A 21,319-nucleotide genomic window follows, 5' to 3' on the forward strand; every position below is an offset into this window, starting at 1 on the left:
GATGGAGCTCACCCCAACACCTCCTTCACTCCCACCCCTGGGGGGCCGTTACAGGGGGGTGGTGGCATTCCCGGCCCACCCTGACGCCCCGGTCCTGGGACAGGAGTCAGAATATGTCTCAGCCCACCTCCACGAGTGGATCGACCTCATCTTTGGGTACAAGCAACGAGGCCCGGCCGCCGTGGAGGCCCTCAACGTCTTCTACTACTGCACCTATGAGGGTGAGCCGTGGGGCAGGGAGGCGGGCGGGCACCCGCCAGTTGGCCCCCCATGACCGTCCCCATCCCCAGGGGCCGTGGACCTGGATGCCATCGCTGACGAGACGCAGAGGAAGGCTCTGGAGGGCATCATCAGCAACTTTGGGCAGACGCCCTGCCAGCTGCTCAAGGTAGCTCATGCCCCCACCCCCAAAAAATAGTCCGTTTTGGGGGGCCACCCCCCTTCTCATGGGTTTCCCCCCCCCCCCCCAGGAACCCCATCCCGCCCGGCTGTCAGCAGAGAGCGCTGCCCGGAGGCTGGCCCGCCTCGACACCCGCTCGCCCAACGTCTTCGAGAACCTGGACCAGCTCAAGTCCTTCTTTGTGGAGGTGAGGACAACCCCGGGATGGGGGGGGTGGTCCCTGGCCAGGACTGGGGGGTGGTGGTGGTGGCCAGGAGGGTGCTCACTGGTTGCTGTCTCCCTGCAGGGCATCAGCGATGGGGTGGCCCTGGTGCAAGCTGTGGTCCCCAAGAACCAGGCGCACTCCTTCATCACTCAGGGATCACCCGACGTCCTGGTGAGTGGCAGGGAAACTGAGGCACGGGTGCATGCTGCTAGCCCAGGGGAACCAGGACCAAACCCCATGAGAGCTCCAGTGGTGGGAGCTGTGTCACCTCCATCTCTGCCCAGGTCACCGTGAGCGCCAACGGCTTGTTGGGGACCCATAACTGGTTACCCTACGACAAGAACATCTCCAACTACTTCAGCTTCACCAAAGACCCCACCGTCTCCAACGCAAAGTGAGTCGGGCACGTGGGTCCCCAGGGATGGTCCCCGGAGGTGCCACCAGCCCACCCACGGCTCTGCCACACCGTCCCATCTCCCTCCCCACCAGGACCCAGCGCTTTCTGCAGGGCCCCTTCGCCCCCGGCGCGGACCTCTGCTCCCACACGCTGGCCGTGTCCCCCGACGGGAAGCTGCTCTTCAGCGGGGGACATTGGGACAACAGCCTCCGCGTCACCTTGCTGGCCAAAGGGAAGGTCGTTGGGCACATCACCCGGCACATAGGTGCGTCCTTCTCCAATGATGAAGATCCAATGATGCCTCAATGGGTTTTGTAGGGCCATGGGGGGAGGCAGGGGACACGTGAGCGGGCAGGGGACATCTCCCAGTGTCTCCCATCTTCTGGGGACAGTCCAGGCTCCATCTCAGAGCCGGGGTGGGGTTAGGGTTAGCAGCATCTCCACACCCCAAAACGCATCTTGGTGCCATCCCACCGGGTCGGGGTGCCGAGCGGGGTGGGACGGGACCAGCACCTCGTGATGTTCCTCTGGGTGTCACAGATGTTGTCACCTGCCTGGCGCTTGACCTCTGCGGCATCTACCTCATTTCTGGGTCCCGGGACACCACCTGCATGGTGTGGCAGGTCCTACAGCAGGTAGGGAGTTGACCCTTACCCCGCGGTCCAGCCGAGGGGGGGAGCTCGTGGTGGGCGCTGCCACCAGGTCACTGAGGTCCCCGTGTCCCCAACGCCAGGGTGGGTTTTCCAGCGGCTTGGCTCCCAAACCCGTCCAGGTCCTGTACGGCCACGACGCCGAGGTGACGTGCGTGGCCATCAGCACCGAGCTGGACATGGCGGTGTCGGGCTCCAAGGTGAGCTGGGGTGGTGGGGTGGGCGATGGGGCGGGCAGTGCCACCACCACCATCATCACCCTGTGTCCCCTTCCTCCCGTAGGATGGCACCATCATCATCCACACCGTCCGCCGGGGTCTCTTCATCAGGTCCCTGCGGCCGCCCGGCGAGAGCTCGCCACCCGCCGTCCTCTCCCACCTAGCCGTGGGGCCGGAGGGGCAGGTGGTCGCCCAGACCGCCGTGGGTCAACGAGCCTGCTTGAAGGTATGACCGGGTGTCCCTGTGTCCTCCCCCTCGTCACCGTCAGCGTGCGTGTTCCCCCCCCTCTTTGCTTCCGTCTTTCAGGACAGGTTTGCGCTGCACCTCTACTCGGTGAACGGGAAGCACCTCTCCACGGTCCCGCTGGACGAGGAGGTGACGGCCATGTGCCTGACGGAGGAGTTCGTGGTGCTGGGGACCATGCAGTGCGGGCTGGAGATCCGTGACCTCCAGAGGTGAGGGCTACCACCCACCTTGTCCCACCCCAACCACCTCTTTGGGGTGCTCGAGGGGTCCCATCCCACCACTCGTCTTCTCACAGCCTCAGGGCGGCCGTGCCCCCCGTGCCCATGCGGGTGCCCGTCCACAGCGTGTCCGTCACCAAGGAGAAGAGTCACATCTTGGTGGGGTTGGAGGATGGCAAGCTCATCGTGGTGGGGGCTGGGCAGCCCGCTGAGGTGAGCGTGGACCCCTACCCCAGGTGGTGGGGGGGGGCTGGAGGGGGGTCATGCTTCAGTGTCTACTGGGTGCTGCTGGGTTGGGGACCTCTGCTTGTCCTCCTTGCTCTCCAGAGCAGAGGGGGACAGAGGTGGGGTGGGTGGATGGGGAGATATGGGGAAGGGGATGTGGGATGGAGGTGGAGGTGATGGAGATGAAGGTGGAGGTGGAGATGGAGGTGGAGATGAAGGTGGAGGTGGAGATGAAGATGGAGGTGGAGGTGGAGATGAAGGTGGAGATGAAGATGGAGGTGGAGGTGGAGATGGGGAAGGGGATGGTGGGTGGATGGCGATGAGGAAAGGGTTGGGAAAGGGATGGGGTGCGGATGGGGAAGGGGATGGCGATGGGAGAAGGGATGGGATAGGGATTTGGAAGGGGAAGGAGGTGAGTGCGGGTGGAGCAAAGGATGGGGTTTGGAAGGGGATGGGTGACGGGCAGGGGCTGGGGGTGACGGATGTTTGGAAGAGGATGGGGATGAGGATGGAGAAGGGAATGAGGATGGGGTTTTGGAAGGGAATGGGGGATGGAGAAGTTGATGAGGGTGGGGATGGAGAAGAGGATGAGGAATGGGGTTGGAGAAGCGGATGAGGATCTGGAAGGGGCTGGGGATGAAGAAGGGGATGAGGATGGAGGTGGATAAAGGGTGCGGGGATTCAGAAGGGGACATCAAGCTCATCCCACCTCACCCAGGTGCGGCCGGGCCAGTTCCACCGGCGGCTGTGGCGCTCCACGCGGCGCATCTCCCAGGTCTCGGCCGGCGAGACGGAGTACAACCCCGCCGAGGGCAAGTCCTAGCCTGGCACCCACCACCCACCAACCCACCCCCCACCCAGGGTGCCCTGCGTGCCCCTCCCCCCCTCCCCGGGCACGGAGAGAGGGGGGGGGACACCCCTGTGCCCCGCAAAGCCGGGGGGGTCGGAGAGCCCCGTGCTGCCTGCAGGCTGCCTGCTCAGCCCCGTCGCCCGTGGCCTTATCCACCCCTGGTGGGGTGGGGGTACAGAATTGCCGCCCCCCCCCCCAGTTTTAGGGGGACGCGCCCCCCCTTCTCGAGGAGGGATGGGGGTGAGGAGGAGGCAGGGACCCCTCTCTGGGAAGGGGGGTGCCACGTCGTCGTTCCCCGCCCCCCCCCCCCCCGCCGTGCCCGCTGGCCAGGAGCCGGCCGCTATGTCTCCCTCCCCTCTTTTTTTTTTTTTTTGGTTTTTTTTTGGTTTTTTTTTTTTTTCTATCCATTTTTAGATCTTTTACAGAAAAAAAAAATTAATAATAATATATCTATGGGAAATAAATGTGTGCAAGGCCCTTGTCTACCTCACGCTGGATGGGGGCGTGACACCCCCCTCCCGTGTGTGTGTGTCCCCCCCCGCAATGTCGTTCCCCACCCCCCCGGTGTCATCGTCCCGTCGTCGTGTCCCCCCCCGGTGTTTTCGGGCCCTTTCCGCCTGCCCTACATAGCGGGGCCATCCCAGCACAGGCTGTGCTCCAGGCTGGGGGCCAACGGGGGGCCCCCCCACAGCGAGACCCAGCCAGCCTGGGACATGGGGACACATGTGTCACGAATGCAGGGGGGCTCAGCAGCCATCCAACCATGTGGCGTGAGCGTGGGGGGTCTCAGCAGCCGTGCAGCCATGTGTCACGAGTGGGGGGGGGGGGGGGTCTCAGCAGCTGGGTGTACCCATGTGTCACGAGCATGGGGGGGTCTCAGTAGCTGTATACATGTGTCATGAGCGTGGGGGGTCTCAGCAGCCATGTACCCATGTGTGACAAGTGTAGGGGGGCTCAGCAGCCCTGTACACATGTCATGAGTACGGGGGGTCTCAGCAGCCGTGCACCCGTGTGGCAGAGCCGGGGGGGGAGAAGGATGTCCTCATCAGCCATGCACCCATGTGTCATGAGCACGGGGGGTCTCAGCAACCAGGCACCCATGTGTCCCGAGCATATGGGGGGGGTCTCAGCAGCCGTGCACCCATAAGTCATGAGAGTGGGGGGTCTCAGCAACCGTGCACCCATATGTCATGAGTGTGGGGGGTCTCAGCAGCCGTGCACCCATATGTCATGAGAGTGGGGGGTCTCAGCAGCCGTGCATCCACATGTCATGAGTGAAGGGAGGGGGTCTCAGCAGCCGTATGCCCATGTGTCATGAGCGTGGGGGTCTCAGCAGCCATACAACCACGTGGCATGAGCATGGAGGTCTCGGCAGCCATGCCCCCATGTGTCACGAGCCACGGGGAGGTCTCAGCAGCTGTATACCCATGTGTCACGAGCATGAGGGTCTCAGCAGACAAATATCCACGTGTCACGAGCATGGGGGTCTCAGCAGCCGCGTACCCACATGCCACGAGGCTGGTGGGGCTCAGCAATCGTGGACCCGCATGTCACAAGCACAGAGGGTCTCAACAGCCATGTACCCCTGTGTCATGAGCGTGGGGGGTCTCAGCAGCTGTACACCCACGTGTCATGAGCGTGGGGGGTCTCGGGAGCTGCGTACCCACGTGTCACGAGGGTGGGATGTCTCGGGTGCTGTGCACCCCACGAACGTAGGGTGGTCTCAGCGACCGGGTACCGGCATGTCGTGAGTGTGGAGCAGTCTCGGCAGCCATGTAGCCGTGTGTCATGAGCGTGGGGGTTCTCAGCAGCCGTGCGCCCACATGTCACGAGCATGGGGGGTCTCAGCAGCCGTGCACCCACATGTCAGAAGCGCAGGGAGTCTCAGCAGCCGTGCAGCCATGTGTCACAAGCGTGGGGGGGTCTCAGCAGCCATGCACCCCCATGTCACGAGCTCGGGGCAGCTGGGCTCTCAGCAGCCGTGTACACACGTGTCATGAGCACGTGCGGCCTCAGCCCTCGGCAACCCTCTGCCCACGTGTCACGAACGTGCCAGGTCTCAGCAGCCGCGCACCCACGTGTCACGAGCACGGGGGGTCTCAGCAGCTCCGTGCACACATAGCACAAGCATGCAAGGTCTCAGCCGTCCTTCCTCGTTCCCCCACAGGCACGGGGCTCCGTAGCCGGCCACTGTCCCCAGGGAGCTGGCAGGCTGTCCCCGTGCTGTCCTGGGGAGGCTGAGCGTCCCCGGCCGCGGCGCCCGTGTCCTCCCCTGCCCCTGCCACCCCCGGGGGGGCCCCACGGCCGGCAGCGACCTCTGTCCCCGGCCAAGGCTGGCTGCGGGTGCCCATGGCGTCACGTGGAGCGGGCACCAGCGGGGCCACCGGAGCCACCGGAGCCGAGCCGGGAGCAGCCGCAGCGCCGGACGGAGGGATGGATGGACGGATGGACAGGTGGGCAGGTGGTGGGCTGGGTGCTCAGGGTGCCACCGGGACCTTCACCCCAGACAGCCTTGTGGTGGGTGCCCCGGGTGCTGGTGGGGACAGCGAGGTCCCACTGCCGGAGGGCCCGGGTGTCCCCATCCCACCTGGGCCTGGACAAGTGTCCTTGTCCCCGCATCCTGGGCCCAGGTGGCACAGGTGGCCCAGTCCCAGGTGGCCCAGTTTCCAGTGTCCCAGTCCCCGGCATCCCTGTCCCAAGGATCCCTCTCCCAGGTGTCCCTGTTCCCGGTGTCCCTATCCCAGGTGACCCAAGTGTCCCAGTCCCAGATTTCCCACTCCCATAGGTCCCAGTCCCAGGTGTCCCTGTTCCCAGTGTCCCTATCCCAGGTGACCCAGGTGTCCCAGTCCCATATCTCCCTATCCCAGGTGTGCCGGTCCCATGCGTTCCATTCCCATGGGAGCTCAGCTGCCCCTGTCCCATATATCCCAGTCCCAGATGTCCCAGTCCCAGGTGACCCATACGTCCCAGTCCCAGGTGTCCCTATCCCAGTTGTCCCAGTCCCAGATGTCCCATTCCCAAGTGTCCCTGTCCCGGGTGTCTCAGTCCCAGGTTTCCCAGTCCCATTTTTCCCTGTTCCTAGTGTCCCAGTCCGAGATGACCCAGGTGTCCCACTCCCCAGTTTCCCAGTCCCATATGTCCCAGTCCCAGTGTCCAGCTGAGACTGAGGGAACCCCCCGGGTTTGTGCCCAGGGAGGGGGGACTCCCCCGGGCTGCCCCAGCACCGCCCCCACCCAAACCACCCCTCGGTGCCGGGTCCCATGGCGGGGGCTCAGCCCAACAGCCCCCAGCCCCCAATCCCCACCCAGGGGGCAGGGACCTACAGCAGCCACCTCTGTTACCCACGGGGGTGGGTGCAAGATGGGTGCAGGTTTTTGCGGGGCGTGCATGGTGGGTACATGTTTGGGGGGGACAGCGGGTGCATAGTGGGTGTATGGTGGGTGCCGGTTGGGTGCAGGGCTGGGTGCAGGGCTGGGTGCAGGGCAGGCTCCCCCTCCCCGCCCCTTGCCCCCTCCCCGCAGCACCAGCATGTGGCTGGGAGCCCCCCTGGAGCAGTTGCCCACCCCGGCGCTGACCCTGGACCAGGCGACGGTGCGGCGCAACGCCGAGCGCATGCGGGAACGCTGCCGGGCCCTCGGCCTCCGCCTGCGCCCCCACGTCAAAACCCACAAGACGTTGTGAGTGTCGTCCCCCCCAGCATCCCCCCCCCCCAGCATCCTCCTCAACATCCCCCCAGCGTCCCCCCAGCATCCCCCCCAGCATCCCCACTATCCCCCCAGCTCCCCCACACCCTCCTCCATCCCCAGCAACCCCCCAGCATCCCCCCCCCCCACTATCCCCCCAGCTCCCCCACACCCTCCTCCCCAGCAACCCCCCAGCATCCCCCACTATCCCCCCAGCTCCCCCACACCCTCCTCCCACATCCCCCCCCCCCCAGCACCCCCCAGCATCCCCCACATCCCCCCAGCTCCCCACACCCCCTCCCCAGCACCCCCCAGCATCCCCCCAGCATCTCCCACTATCCCCCCAGCTCCCCCACACCCTCCTCCCCAGCAACCCCCAGTAACCCCCCAGTATCTCCCCAGCATCTCCCCATCCTCCCTGCCAAAACCCCCCCCCAACATCCCCCAACCCTCCTCCCAGCAACCCCCCCAGCATCCCCCTAGCATCTCCCCATCCTCCCTGCCAAAATCCCCCCCCCCCTAACATCCCCCCCGGCATCCCCCCACCTTCCCCACCAGCATCCCCCAGCATCTCCCCCATCATCCCTCCAGCATCCTTCCAGTCTCCCTCCCAGTGTCCCCCCGTCCTCCCTCCCAGTGTCCCCCCCATCCTCCCTCCCGGTGTTCCCCCCGTCCTCCCTCCCATCATCCCCCCAGCATCCCCCCCCCCCCCGAGCATCCCCCCAGCATCCCCCACCTTCCCCTCCCAGCACCCCCTTAGCACCCCACTCCCATCACCCCTCACCTTCCCCCCCCCCCATCCCACCAGAGAAGGTGCCGAACTGGCAACCGGCGGCACTCGCCGGGGCATCGTGGTCTCCACCTTGGCCGAAGCTCGGTTTTTCGCGGCGGGGGGCTTCGATGACATCCTCTACGCCTACCCGCTGCCGGGGGGGCGGCTGGAGGAGTGTGCCGCCCTGGCCCAGCGCCTCCGAGCCTTCCAGCTCCTCCTCGACAGCCCCCAGGCCTTGGCCCTCCTGCGCCAGCGCCCGCTGCCCGCCGGCAAACGCTGGCTCGTCTGGCTCAAGCTGGACTGCGGGAATGGCAGGGGTAGGTGAGCCCCCCCCCCCCCTTTTTTTCCCCTAAAAGTAGCCCCCCTAAATCCCACCAGCGCCTGGGGTGCTGCAGGGTTGGGGCGGGGCGGGGGATGCAGAGATGGGGGCATCACGCGTTCTCTCCAAGGGTGGTTTCATCGACACCCCCCCCCCAATGCTCGATGGGGGTCCATGTCCCCCCCCAGCCCCCCCAGCTCAACCAGGATGGGGCATTTAACCCCCCCCCCAAAGTCATTCTCCAAGGATGCTCCATGGGGAGAGGTGCCCCGTAAGCCCCCCCAGCCCCCACGATGGGGTATTTAAGTCCCCCCACCTCCCCCAAACCCCTTTTCACCCCCCCACCCCCCCAGGATGCTCCACAGGGGGTGATGCCCCATGTGTGTGTTGTCCCCCCCCCAGTCATCCCCCCCCCCCAAGCACCCACACCCCCTTTTCACCCCCCCACCCCCCAGGATGCTCCACAGGGGTGATGCCCCATGTGTGCCCCCCCCCGTCATCCCCCCCCCCCCCAGCACCCACACCCCCAGCCAAGCCGGACCCTCCTCCTGGCCGGCAGCCGGCGTGCGGCCCACGGACCCCGGTGCCATGTCCCTGGCCCGGGCCATCGCCGAGGAGGCACCGGAGGAGGTGACGCTGGTGGGGGTCTACGCTCACTGCGGGGACACCTACGGCTGCCGCGATGTCCCGGCCGTCCAAGCCATCGCCCGGGCCACCACCGTCGCCGTGCTCGACTTTGTCACCGCGTGAGTGTCCCGAACGCAGGGATGGGCAGAGTTAAGGGGATTTTGGGGGGGGGGGGGGGGCAGTCCAAGCTGGCCACCACGGGGTGCCTCCCCGCCCCACTCCCTACACCCCATAAAACCCCGGCGGCTGGTTGTAAATGCAAATCACCCCCATAAAAGGGGACCCCACAAAGCCCCCCGGGGAGCAGGAGGAGGATGCTGGCAGCTCCGGTCACCTTTGATGTGGCTTTCGTGGCAGGTTGTGACCTGTGTCATTGTCGTGTCCCGTTCCCCCCCCCCCTCGCCCTTGTCACCCTTTTGTCCCAGCAGGGTTTTGCATCCTGGAGGGAATTGCTGCCGGATGGTTCCTGCTGGTGTCGGGGGGAGGGGAGAGGGGGTCAGCGGGGTCCCCTGGGACCCCCATCCCCCCACGCATGGTCCCCGTGCTCCCCTGGGGACCCGTCCTGGGGGGTCTCCGCTCCCACCCCACCTGGTTGTGGCACTGTTTCGTGGTGGGGAAACTGAGGCACAAGGAGAAACCGGCTGCCCCTCAGCTCCCCTTGCAAAGTTGGGGGGTGCTCTCCCCCCCCCCCCCCCCATGCCCTGATGGACCCCACAGTCCCAGAGGGGCCAGGGAGAGCAGGCGAGGGGTGTCACCATTCCCCGGCTGCCACCCCGGTGCTGTGGGGACATGGCACCCCCTTGCCACGTGGCCTTTGAATGGGGGGGGGGGGGGGGGGATGGTGACACATCTGGGCTGCTTGGACACATCTGGGAAGATCCTGGGCACATCTGGGGGTGCCCTGGAACATCTGGGGGATCCCCAGCACACCTAGGGGTGCTCTGGCACAGCTGGGGGTTGCCAGGCACATCTGGGGCTGGTCGCAAGCACATCTGGCGGGTGCCCTGGCACATCTGAGGGGGTCTAGGAACATCTGGGAGGGTCCCAGGCATAGCTGGGGGTGCTCTGGCATACTTGGGGGGGTGCTCGAGCACATCTGGGAGCTCCTGTGCACATCTGGGAGTGCTCTGACATATCGGAGGGGGTCCCTGGAACATCTGGGGGTGTTTTAACACATCTGGGGAGATCTCCAGCTCTTCTGGGTGGGTCTCAGGCACATCTGGGGGCTCCTGAGCACATCTTGGGGTGCCCTGGCACATCTGGGGGGCTCTTACATACCTGGAGGGGGATCCCAGGCCCATCTGGGGGGATCTCTGGCACATCTGGGGATGTCCTGGCACATCTCAGGGGAGTCCCAGGCTCATCTGGGGGGTGCTATGGCATAACTGGGGTGGCCGGCACATCTGGGCAGTGCTGTGGCAGGTCTGGAGGGCACCCAGGCACATCTGGATGGATCTCCGGCACATCTGGGGCCTCCTGGGCATATGTGGTGGCACCCTGGCACGTCTTGGGGTGTCTCCAGCATATCTGGGGGCTCCCAGAACCATCGGGGGGGGGGTCTCCAGCACATCTGCGGGGTGCTGTGGCACGTCTGTGGGCTCCCAGTTACATCTGGGAGTGCTTTAAAACATGGTGGGGGGGGGTCTCCAGCTCATATGGGTGGATCTCTGACACATCTGGGGACACCTGGGCACATCTGGGGGTGGTGCCAGGCACATCGGGAGGGGTGCTCTGGCATATCTGGGGGAGCAACCTGCCTGGAGTGTTTGGGGGGCTCTCTATTGCATCTGGAGGCTCTCTGGCACATCTGGATGGCATCCTGGCACATCTGGCTGGCTCCTCAGTATGTCTTGGGGTCTCCTTGGCACACTGGGGGAGAGGCGGGCTATGCCACATCTGGATGGCTCCCTTGAATATTTGGAGGGGCTCCCTGGCACATCTGGCACTCCCTGAGGCATCACCACCTCCGGTCCCTCTCCTGTGGCACCCAAGGGTGACGGACCCACCTCTGGTCCCGTTCCCCATCGTGCCTGGGGGTGACGGACCCACCTCTGGTCCCACTCCCGTGGCACCCAGGAGAGATGGACCCACTTCTGCTCCCGCTTCCATGGTGCCCGGGGAGGGGGGGTGCTGCCGTGTCCCCCCTCCCGGCCATGCCCCCGCTGCTCAGCGGGTCCCCGTGTGCTGGCAGGCTGCGGCAGGCGGGGGTGCCGTGTCCCCAGGCCAGCATCGGCTCCACGCCGTCCTGTAGCCACCCGGTGCCGGAGATGGCCCAGCTCACCGAGCTCCACCCGGGCAACTACCTCTTCTACGGTGAGTGGGTCGGGATCCTGACCCCCCCCTCCCCTCCCCAACCCTGGTGTAACACCCCCCGGGGTGGGATGCACCCCAACGTGAGCTGGGCACCCCTCTTCTCCCAGACCTTCAGCAGACCCTGCTGGGTTCCTGTCACCCGGAGGAGGTGGCCATCCGTGTCCTCACCAGGGTCATCGGCCACTATCCCCACCGCAACCAGCTGCTGGTGGACTGCGGGTGGGCGGCCCTCAGCCTCCACGGCCGCGACCAGGCACCCACCGGCTGCGCCGCCATCGAGGGGCACCCTCAGCTGAGGTGGCGCCGGGGTGGGGGGAAAGGACACGGATGACGGGGACACGGGGACACACGAGTGGGGACGTGACGGCGTGTCCCCGCAGGCTGGTGGGGCTGACGCAGGAGCACGGGCAGGTGGAAGCCATCGATGGACGGTTGGATTTCGGGCGCTTTCCGTTGGGCAGCATCCTGGCTCTCATTCCCTTCCATGTGAGTACCGGCCCCGCCACGCCCCGCCACGCCCTGCCACGCCCGGCCACGCCCGGCTCAGCATCCCTACCCACTGCAGGCCTGTGCCACCGCCGCCATGCACCCCGTCTACTACGTCCACGCCGGGGGGAAGGTGGTGGAGCTCTGGCGCCCTGTCCGTGGCTGGTAGGGAGGAGAGCGGGGAGCTGCCGGGGCGCTGCACCCACGCCAGGGTGCTGCACCCACGCCAAGACCCTGTGCCCACACCAAGACTCTGCACCCATGCCAAGACTGTGCACCCATGCTAGGGTGCTGCGCCCGCACCGGGGTGCTGCACCCACGCCAAGACCCTGCGCCCACACCAAGACTCTGCACCCATGCCAAGACTCTGCACCCATGCTAGGGTGCTGCACCCATGCCGGGGTGCTGCACCCACGCTGAGGTCTTGTGCCCGCACCAAGGTCTTGCACCCATGCCAAGACCCTGCACCCATGCCGGGGTGCTGCACCCACTCCGGGGCATTGCACCCATGCTGGGGTGCTGCACCCATGCTGAGGTCCTGCACCCACACCAAGACCCTGCACCCATGCCAAGACTGTGTACCCACACCAGCATCCTGCACCCACATCGAGGCCATGCACCCATGCTGGAGCGCTGCACCCACATCGGGGTGCTGCACCTAAGCTGGGGTGCTGCACCCATGCCAGCGTCCTGCACCCACTTGGAGACCCTGCACCCACGCCAAGACTGTGTGCCCACGCTGGGGTCCCGCACCCATGCCAGGGTGCTGCACCCATGCTGATACCCTGCACCCACGCTGAGACACTGCACCCATGCTGAGACCCTGCACCCACGCCAAGGTCCTGCACCCACACCGGGGTCCTGCATCCACGTGGGGTGCTGCACCCACACCAAGACTCTGCACCCACGCCGAGCCGCTGCACCCACACCAGGGTGCTGCACCTCCCACCCCATACCGGGGTCAATAAAGCTGCTTCTCCCACTTCCAGGCACTTCTGCCGCCGGGGCAGGGAGGGGTCAGGCCGTGGGGAGGCGGCGGGGGGGGACACCGTCCCCACGGTACCCCCAGTCCCAGCGTGACCGGGCCCAGTTTGGACCAGTCCGGTCCCGATCGAGCCGGTGGCGGGACCCGAACCGGCGGCTGAACCGAAGCGGACCCGAGCCCAGCCGAGCCGAGAGGGGCGGAGCTCCGCGCGGATCCCCGCCCCTCCGCGCCGCTCGCAGCCAATGGCGGAGCGCCCCGCCCCTCCCGACCCGGCCCGGGGCGAGCCGCGCCCGCCTGCGCTGCGGGGCCGCGCCGAGCCCAGCCCAGCCGAGGCGGACCGGAGCGAGCCGAGCGGAGCCGGACCGGAGCGAGCGGAGCCGAACCGAGGCGGAGCGGACCGGAGCGGAGCGAGCGGAGCCGGACGGAACCGGAGCTGATCGGAACAGTTCGGAGAGGATCGGAGAAGTTCGGAGCGGATCGGAACAGTTCGGAGCGGAGCGAGCGGGTCCCGGGGCCGGGCCCGGGTCTCGGCGATGCGGCGGGGCCGGGCGGTGCTGCGGCTCCCGCTGCTGCCGCCGCTGCCGCCGCTGCTGCTGCCGCTGCTGCTGCTCTGCCCGGTGCGGGCGGGACGGGACGGGACGGGACGGGGATGGGGATGGGAACGGGGATGGGGATGGGGACGGGGACGGGACGGGACGGGACGGGACGGGACGGCGGCGGGGATGGGACCGGGACCGGGACCGGGAAACGGGACGGGGCTCCCCGCTGCCGCCCCGGGACCCGCCGGGCCGCCCGCTCCCCCGGGGGGGCTCCGCTTCGCTTCACTTCTTCACGTCTTTTTGTTGTATTTCCTTTTGTTTTGGCTTGGTTTATTTTATTTCCTTTTCTTTCATTTTATTTTTTATTTTACTTCATTTTATTTTTATTTTACTTTATTTCATGTTTTTTCACTTTATTTCACTTTATTTCATTTCATTTCGGTTTATTTCGTTTTATTTCGTTTTATTTCATTTCAATGTGTTTTATTTCCTGTCTATTTTCTCTTCGATTATTTACTTCTATTTTTTTTATTTGATTTTTCAATTTTATTTATTCTAGTTTATTATTTCTTTTGTTTGTTTTGTTTTTGTTTTTTTATTCATTAGTCTTTCATCCCACTCTGCTCTATTTTATCACACCCCCCCACCCCCCCACCCCTCCCGGGCACAAGCAGCGGTGTCCCGCGATCACCCACCCAGCCGGGGCCCCGCACCCCCTGCACCCCCCCCCATTATCCCCCCCCCTCCTCCCCGCACCCCCCACCTCCCCCCATCACCCCCCACCCCCAGGGGTCGGGGTGCTCCGGGACCCCAAACCAACCTCCGCCATGGTGGGGGGGGACACGACGACATGGGACACAGTGGGGGTTTTGGGGGGGCAGTTGGGGGTCCTGGTCCCCTTCCCCGGGGCAAAGTCAAGGGGAAACTGAGGCAGGAACACCCCCCCCCCCCGGTGCCCGCAGGTGCCGGGGCAGGGTGGGGAGTGCGGGAGCGGGAGGACGACGGCGGCGGGGGGGTGCTGCACCCCCTGTCCCCCCGGCTTCGGCGTCACCGAGCCCTGCGGCCACGCCGACACCCGCTGCCAGCCCTGCGCCCACAGTGAGTACCCCCCCACACCCCCCACACCCCCCCCGCACCCACTCAGCACCCTTCACCCCCCCGTACCCCCCCCCCCGCAGACCGGACCTTCTCGGCGGTGAGCAGCGCGGTGGAGCCCTGCCAGCCCTGCACCCCCTGCCCGCTGCTGCCTGCCCGGCCCTGCACCCCTGCCCGCGACGCCCTCTGCACCCGTGAGTGGCACCCAGGGTGGGGGGGGACACCCCTGTCACACACACACCCCCCCTTCCCAGGGAGAGGTTCTCACCTTGGGGGGGGGGGCGCGGCGGGGTGTGGCTGTGCCTCAGTTTCCCCACGTGCGGCTCTGGGGTGCTGTTCATCACGGGCGGGGGGGGGGGCCACAGGAAATTGGGGTGTGTTGGGGACACACGCGCCACTGCAGCACCCCAACATATTTGGGCTCTCCACCCCACGATCCACCCGTGGGTGCCGGTTCCCCTGCAAAGGGGAAACTGAGGCAGGAGTGGAGGGGACCAGGACTCCCCTAACCTTTTGGGGGGGGGGGGGGATGACAACACCCCCCATCCCCATCCCCATAGACGAGGACCTGGAGCGCACGGAGGGGGAGCCGGTGACGGGGGACCCCTCGCCCGCCACCCCCGAGTTCGTGCCACCGCCGCCCGAGGCCACCGGCAGGGACATCATCCCCGTCTACTGCTCCCTCCTGGCCGCCGTGGTGGTGGGACTCCTCGCCTACGTGGCCTTCAAGTGGTAGGTTTGGGGGGGGGGGACACGGGGGGACACGGGGCGGGGGACGTGATGGGGTACGGGCCCCCCGGCATCCTGGGTGACCCCCCCGGCACCGCGGGCAGCTGGCACACGTGCAGGCAGAAGCAGCAGCTGGCCAAGGCGCGGGCAGGGGACTTGGGGACGTCACCCGAGGGGGAGAAGCTGCACAGTGACAGCGGGGTCTTCCTCGACACCCACAGCCTGCAGGAACCCCACCAGCCCGGCAAGGGTGAGCACCCACCACCCAGCAATAGGGGGTTTTTTTTGGGGGGGGGAGCACCCATCGCAGGGTGGGGTCCGGGGGGTTTTGTCCCCGATGTCATCGGGATGGGGTTAGGGAGCACCCGTGTTCATGGGTCAGGGTGCATCTGTCCCCGGGGAGGATCCGTACCTTGAGGAGCATCTGGATGGGGTTGGGGTGCTCTAGGGAGCACCCACATAGGTTGGGGTGCCACCATAGCCCAGGCAGCACCCACATGGGTTTGGGGTGCCCTCATGGCCTGTGGAGCACCCATATGGGGTTGGGGTGCACCTACACCCCAGGGACCGTCCAGATGGGTTGGGGAGCATCCCTACCTTGGGGTTCAGCTGGGTGGGGTTGGGGAGCACCCATGCCCCAGGGAGCACCCAGATGGGTGTCAGGGAGCACCCATACTTTGGGGACCATCTGCACAGGTTTAGGGAGCACCCATGCCCCAAGGAGCACCCAGATGGTGTTGGGGTACACCCACGCTCCAGGGAGCATCCTGATGGGGTGAGGGTGCATCTTTGCACCAGGGAGCACCCAAATGGGGTGAGGGAGCACCCATGCCCCAGGGAGGACCCAAATAGGGAGCACCCATGCCCCGGAGAGCACCCAGATGGGGTTGGGGAGCACTCATGTCCTGGGGAGCACCCAAATAGGGTTGGGGAGCACCTGGATGGGGTTGAGGAGCACCCATGCCTTGAGGAGCACCCAAATGGGGTTGGAGAGCACCCAAATGGGGTCAGGGAGCACCCAAATAGGGCTAGGGAGCACGTGGATGGGGTTGAGGTGCACCCATGCCTTGAGGAGCACCCGAATGGGGTCGGGGAGCACCCGAAAGGGGTCAAGGAGCACCCAAATAGGGTTGGGGAGCACCTGGATGGGGTTGAGGAGCACCCAGGCCTTGAGGAGCACCCAAAGGGGGGTCGGGGAGCACCCGAATGGGATTGGGGAGCACCCATACCCCAGATAACACCTAAACAGGGTTGGGGAGCACCTGGATGGGGTTGAGGAGCACCCATGCCTTGAGGAGCACCCAAAGGGGGGTCGGGGAGCACCCGAAAGGGGTCAAGGAGCACCCAAATAGGGTTGGGGAGCACCTGGATGGGGTTGAGGAGCACCCATGCCTTGAGGAGCACCCAAAGGGGGGTCGGGGAGCACCCGAATGGGATTGGGGAGCACCCATACCCCAGGTAACACCTAAACAGGGTGGGGGAGCACCCATACCCCGGTAAGTCTCTCTCTCCCGGGAGCCAGCGACACCTCCGGCACAGAAATACCGCTGGGTGCCGGGCGGAGATTTTGGGTGCCGACCCTGACACCCTCTCCCCACCCGCAGCCCCCCGCCCCGAGGGGCACCCGTTCAGCGCGGTGCCGCCGCAGCGGCAGGAGGAGCTGGAGCGGCTGCTGGAAAGCGGGGGTCCCGGGGGGGATTGGCGCAGCCTGGCCGCTCGCCTGGGCTTCGGCCCCGACGCCATCGGCACCTTCGGCCGGGGTCGGGCACCCGCCCGCACCCTGCTCAGCGCCTGGGCCGGGGGCGAGGGGGCCACCCTGGAGACCCTCTGCCAGGCCCTGGCCGCCATCGGCCGGCAGGACGCGGCCCGGCGCTTGGCGGGACCGGGGGACGCCACCTCGGCGGTGTGACCGGGGGGGGGGGGGGGGGGGTCCCCAAGGCCCGCCGGGATGCGGGGACACCGCGCCGCAGACGCCGGGTGGGCTCGGCGGGTGCTCCCCGCTTTCTCCTGCCAGGTCGCTCTTTATTCGGGTTTTTTTAAATGGGTTTTGTACTTTTTTTAGGGGGGTCGGGGCGTAATTTGGGGGCCCCGGTGTGGGGGCGGTGGCAGAGGGCGGGAGACTCGGGGACACGGCTGGTCCCTGGGGGAGTGCATTAAACGTGTCACTTGTGTGTCACCGGGCTGCGTGTCCTTGGGTGTCCGTGTGTCCCCACACGCGCGTGTCCCCGGGCTGTGTGTCCTCAGGCGTCCGTGCTTCCCCGGGCTGTGTGTCCTTGGGTGTCTGTGTGTCCGCGGGCTGTGTACCCCCCAGGTGTCTGTGTGTCCCCACACGCGTGTGTCCCCAGGATGTGTGTCCTCAGGTGTCCATGCGTCCCTAGGATGCGTGTCCTTGGGTGTCCGTGTGTCCCCACACGTGCGTGTCCCCAGGCTGTGTGTGCTTGGGTGTCCGTGTGTCCCCACACACGTGTCCCCAGGATGTGTGTCCTCAGGCGTCTGTGTGTCCCCGGGATGCGTGTCCTTGGGTGTCCGTGTGTCCCCACACGCATGTGTCCCCGGGATGTGTGTCCTTGGGTGTCCGTGTGTCCCCACACACGCGTGTCCCCGGGCTGTGTGTCCTTGGGTGTCCGTGTGTCCCCAGGCTGTCCCCCCCCCAGGTGTCTGTGTGTCCCCACACGCGTGTGTCCCCAGGCGTCCGTGCATCACCGGGCTGCGTGTCCTTGGGTGTCCGTGTGTCCCCACATGCGTGTGTCCCCGGGCTGTGTGTGTTTGGGTGTCCGTGTGTCCCCACACACATGTGTCCCCAGGATGTGTGTCCTCAGGCGTCCGTGTGTCCCCAGGATGCGTGTCCTTGGGTGTCCGTGTGTCCCCACACACACGTGTTCTTGCGTGTCCATGTGTCCCCCGGCTGTGTGTCCCCAAGCATCCGTGTCCCCAGAAGCGTGTCACCAGGACATGTGTCCTCAGGCATCTGTGTGTCCCCGGGCTGTGTGTCCTTGGGTGTCCGTGTGTCCCCGGGATGTCTGTCCTCAGACATCCGTGTGTCTGTGTGTCCCCCAGTGCATGTCCCACGCCCGTCCCCATAAGGACAGCAGGGGGGTGGGTGGCCCTTGGGGGGGGAGGATGACAGACAGACGGACGGACAGACAGACACCCCCAAAGACCCCAAGGCAGGTGGTGCCAGGGGACAGAAAAAGAGCCGTTTTAACCCCAAAATGCGCATGGGCACCCCTGCCCCGAGCTGGGTCACCCCAAAACCCCATCACATCCCCCCCCCCCAGGGGTTCAGGGCTCATGGGGATGCTAAGGGTGACAGGGGGGCCCCCCCGCGCGAGAGGGGACAGACCACTGAGCCAGGCCACCACGTCCCCACCGGTGCCACCGCCAGGTCCCCCCGGCCGCCCCCCCCGGCCGTGCCAAACCTCTTTCGGGGCCGGGGCCGGTGTTGATTTTTTTGTCATTTTTCTTTTTATTATTTTTTTTTCCTCTTTTTTTTTTTTCCTTTTTTTTTTTTTTTTACATAAAAAGTTCCGTAAAAATTGGATAAAGTAAAATGATTTAAGCAGTAAAATCAATCTTATCAACATAGCACGAGGCCTGCCAGAAATCCGGGGGCAGCCCCGCTCCGCAATATTTACATGAAAACAGATTAAACCTCGCAGAACCAAAAATAAAACCAAGGAAACAAACAAACAAAAAAAAAAAAAACCAACCCCGAAGCTATCCTTACAAAGTGTTCCCGTGGTATCGGCACGTCTTGGGCTAAAAGCAAAAAAAAAAAAGAAAAACCAAAACCAAAAATTATCAATATATTCACATATACGTTAAAATATAATACAGAGCTTGGTGACGCACGGGGTGCGTGCGTCCGACAGCACCGCCGGGGTAGGGGAGCCGGCAAAACCCGGCTTAGCAAAGCCCGGCTTTTCTTCCGCGTCGCCCCGGCAGCACAAACCGCCTCACGCCATAGGGAACGAAGTTTATTTTCTTTTTCTTTTTTCTTTTTTTTTTTTTTTTTTTAAAAAAAAAATAAAATAAAATAATAAATTCACAGGTTGGTGGTTTAAAACCGCGAAATCCTGACAGAATCGGGTATTCCAAGGTTTGGCTGCGTCCGGCATGGAGGCGGTGCTGGCGGCGGCGGCGGTGGTTGTGGTTACTCCAGGTCCGTGTCCTCTTTGGGTTTGTAGATGGCCCCGAATTTCTGCATGTATTTCTTGATGTATTCCTTCGTCTTGTGCTTCACGTTCTCGTTGCACTCCAGATCCTCCGGGTTCTTGCAGTATTTCAGCTCCTTGTTCATGACGCCGTGAGTCAGCTGCGGGGCAGAGGAGGGACCGGGGATACCCGCCGTTATTCCCGATATTGCCAATAATCCAAGTCTTGGGGATTCCCCAAGCGATTTTGCTATTATTCCCTATTTGCTATTATTCCCCCAATATTTGCTATTATTCCCCAAATATTCCACCAATATTTGCTACCATTCCCCAAACATTTGCTATTACTCCCCAAATACTCCCCAAGCTCTTTTGCTATTACTGCCCAAATACTTCCTATTATTGCCCAAACATTCCCCAAATATTTGCTGTTATTCCCCAAACATTCCCCAAACATTGGCTATTATTCTCCAAATATTCCCCAAATTTCATATTCCCCAAACTATTTTGCTATTGTTCTGCAAATAGTCCCCAAATAGTCCCCAAATATTTGCTGCTATTTTGCTATTATTCCCCAAATATTTCCTATTATTCCCCAAATATTCCCCAAACATTCCCCAAATATTTCCTATCATTCCCCAAATATTTCCTATCATTCCCCAAATATTCCCCAACCTAGTTTGCTATTATTCCCCCTATTTGCTATTATCCCCAAATATTTCCTATTAGTCTCCAAATAGTCCCCAAACAGTCCCTATTATTCACCAAGTATTCCCCACCTATTTGCTATCGTTCCCCAAACATTCCCAAACATTCCCTATTATTCCCCAAATATTTCCTATCATTCCCCAAATATTCCCCAAGCTAGTCTGCTGTTATTCCCCAAACTATTTTGCTATTATCCCCCAAATATCCCCCAAATATTTCCTATTAGTCTCCAAATAGTCCCCAAATATCTCCTATTATTCCCCAAGTATTCCCCACATATTTGCTATCATTCCCCAAACATTCCCTATTATTCCCCAAACTATTTTCCCATTATCATTCCCCAAACACTGCCTCTTATTCCCCCAACATCGCTCTTTTCCCTCCCCTTCTCCTACGAGAGGAGCCGGCAGAAGGGGCGATGCGATTCCCCCCCCCCCCCCGGCTCCCCGCCGCCGCGGGGACAGCTGTGCCGCATCGCCGTGCCGTCACCTTGCGCGCCAGATGTTTGAAGTCCTCGGTGGTGGTGATGCGGCCGGCCTTGCAGTCGGGTTTGCGGTAAGGGTTCAGGCACTGCACGATGAACTGCGACATCTGCGGGAGAGGAGACCTGGATCCGGCCCTGCCCTCCCTCACCGGGCCCCGCCGTCCCTTCCCCGAGGCGGGGGGGGGGGCAAAAGCGGGGAGGGGGGTGCAACGCGTCCCCAGGGATTCGGTGACCTCCGGACCCAACCCTTGGCAGGACAGCGGCAGAGGAGCGGGGACGCCTCGATGTCCCCGAGCGGCGGGGGGGTCCCCCACTCCAGCTTCGCATCGCTTGCGTGGGAGGGTGAACCCCGACACCCGCCTCCGGCGTCCCCCTGGGTCGCGTCACCGGCGCGGGAGGGTGACAAACCCCCCCCGGGGCGCCGGGGAAACTCACTTCTTTCCTGAACACCTCCTTGCTCTTCTTGGCTAGCTCGCTCGACGTGTCCGCTTCCGCCGTCTTGGGCTTCTTGGAAGACTGGAAAGGGGGAAATAAAAGGGTATTAGACGGTGGCCGGGGCGAGCAGGGACCTCCCTGTCCCCATCCCTGTCCCCACCGTGGGACCCCACCACGCTCCTGCCGCCCACCCCTGCCCCACAGCCCGGCGGGCAGCGCGCGCTTCCCAGCCCGCTCCCGGTGAGCTTCCCAGCCCAGTGCCGGCACGCTCTCCGCCCCGGTCCTGGCACACTTCCCAGCCCATTCCCGGCACGCTTCCCAGCCCAGTCCTGCTGAGCTCCCAGCCTGATGCCGGCATGCTCCTCACCCCAATCCCAGGCATGGTTCCCAGCCTGGTCCCGGTGCGCTCCCCAGCCCAATCCTGGCAGTCCTGGTGAGCTTCCCAGCCCAGTCCCAGTGTGCTCCCCAACCCATTCCCGACACCCTTCCCAGCCCAGTCCCAGTGCACTTCCTAGCCCAATGCCGGCACGCTTCCCAGCCCAGTCCAGATGAGCTTCCCAGCCTGATGCCGGCATGCTCC

The 21,319-nt window shown here is 64.2% G+C and overlaps 4 protein-coding genes across 4 annotated transcripts in view; 3 read left to right on the forward strand and 1 right to left on the reverse strand.

Annotated features, from left to right (window-relative positions):
- The window catches only part of NBEAL2 (neurobeachin like 2), a 17,580-nt gene extending 14,158 nt beyond the window's left edge, over positions 1-3,422 (forward strand). The window contains 12 exon segments of the mRNA XM_050890951.1: positions 104-221; positions 291-388; positions 471-587; positions 687-776; positions 890-999; positions 1,095-1,267; positions 1,543-1,637; positions 1,736-1,852; positions 1,935-2,096; positions 2,178-2,326; positions 2,413-2,548; positions 3,279-3,422. Coding sequence (XP_050746908.1) covers positions 104-221; positions 291-388; positions 471-587; positions 687-776; positions 890-999; positions 1,095-1,267; positions 1,543-1,637; positions 1,736-1,852; positions 1,935-2,096; positions 2,178-2,326; positions 2,413-2,548; positions 3,279-3,383 — 1,470 coding nt within the window. The 3' untranslated portion in view covers positions 3,384-3,422.
- Positions 3,423-6,938: 3,516 nt separating this feature from the next.
- LOC127013797 (D-threo-3-hydroxyaspartate dehydratase-like) lies at positions 6,939-11,779 on the forward strand. Its single transcript, XM_050892820.1, has 7 exons — positions 6,939-7,087; positions 7,902-8,182; positions 8,744-8,930; positions 11,003-11,124; positions 11,232-11,421; positions 11,505-11,610; positions 11,690-11,779. Exons 1-7 carry the CDS (start codon positions 6,939-6,941, stop codon positions 11,777-11,779), a joined length of 1,125 nt encoding a protein of 374 aa, XP_050748777.1.
- Positions 11,780-13,128: 1,349 nt separating this feature from the next.
- On the forward strand, positions 13,129-16,867 carry LOC127012719 (tumor necrosis factor receptor superfamily member 16-like). Its single transcript, XM_050890952.1, has 6 exons — positions 13,129-13,212; positions 14,097-14,232; positions 14,313-14,423; positions 14,790-14,961; positions 15,063-15,208; positions 16,563-16,867. Exons 1-6 carry the CDS (start codon positions 13,129-13,131, stop codon positions 16,865-16,867), a joined length of 954 nt encoding a protein of 317 aa, XP_050746909.1.
- A 2,111-nt stretch (positions 16,868-18,978) lies between these two features.
- SETD2 (SET domain containing 2, histone lysine methyltransferase) overlaps positions 18,979-21,319 on the reverse strand; it is a 71,379-nt gene continuing 69,038 nt past the window's right edge. Inside the window, exons 19-21 of the mRNA XM_050890954.1 lie at positions 20,740-20,820; positions 20,310-20,411; positions 18,979-19,273 (exon numbers count right to left, since the gene is read on the reverse strand). Of these exons, the coding sequence (XP_050746911.1) occupies positions 19,112-19,273; positions 20,310-20,411; positions 20,740-20,820 (345 nt within the window). The 3' untranslated portion in view covers positions 18,979-19,111. The remainder of the gene's footprint in view (positions 19,274-20,309; positions 20,412-20,739; positions 20,821-21,319) is intronic.

This window comes from Gymnogyps californianus, chromosome 2 (assembly GCF_018139145.2).
Source record: "Gymnogyps californianus isolate 813 chromosome 2, ASM1813914v2, whole genome shotgun sequence".
In the NCBI taxonomy this organism is placed as follows: Eukaryota; Metazoa; Chordata; class Aves; order Accipitriformes; family Cathartidae; genus Gymnogyps; species Gymnogyps californianus.

What these genes read in the sequence shown, in the direction of transcription:
- LOC127013797 (XM_050892820.1), top strand. Translation starts at nt 6,939, where the DNA reads ATGTGGCTGGGAGCCCCCCTGGAGCAGTTGCCCACCCCGGCGCTGACC. An exon ending in GTCAAAACCCACAAGACGTT is followed by an intron (nt 7,088 to 7,901) that starts GTGAGTGTCGTC and finishes CCATCCCACCAG; the next exon opens with AGAAGGTGCCGAACTGGCAA. An exon ending in GGGCAACTACCTCTTCTACG is followed by an intron (nt 11,125 to 11,231) that starts GTGAGTGGGTCG and finishes CTCTTCTCCCAG; the next exon opens with ACCTTCAGCAGACCCTGCTG.
- LOC127012719 (XM_050890952.1), top strand. Translation starts at nt 13,129, where the DNA reads ATGCGGCGGGGCCGGGCGGTGCTGCGGCTCCCGCTGCTGCCGCCGCTG. An exon ending in CTGCCAGCCCTGCGCCCACA is followed by an intron (nt 14,233 to 14,312) that starts GTGAGTACCCCC and finishes CCCCCCCCGCAG; the next exon opens with ACCGGACCTTCTCGGCGGTG. An exon ending in GCCTACGTGGCCTTCAAGTG is followed by an intron (nt 14,962 to 15,062) that starts GTAGGTTTGGGG and finishes CACCGCGGGCAG; the next exon opens with CTGGCACACGTGCAGGCAGA.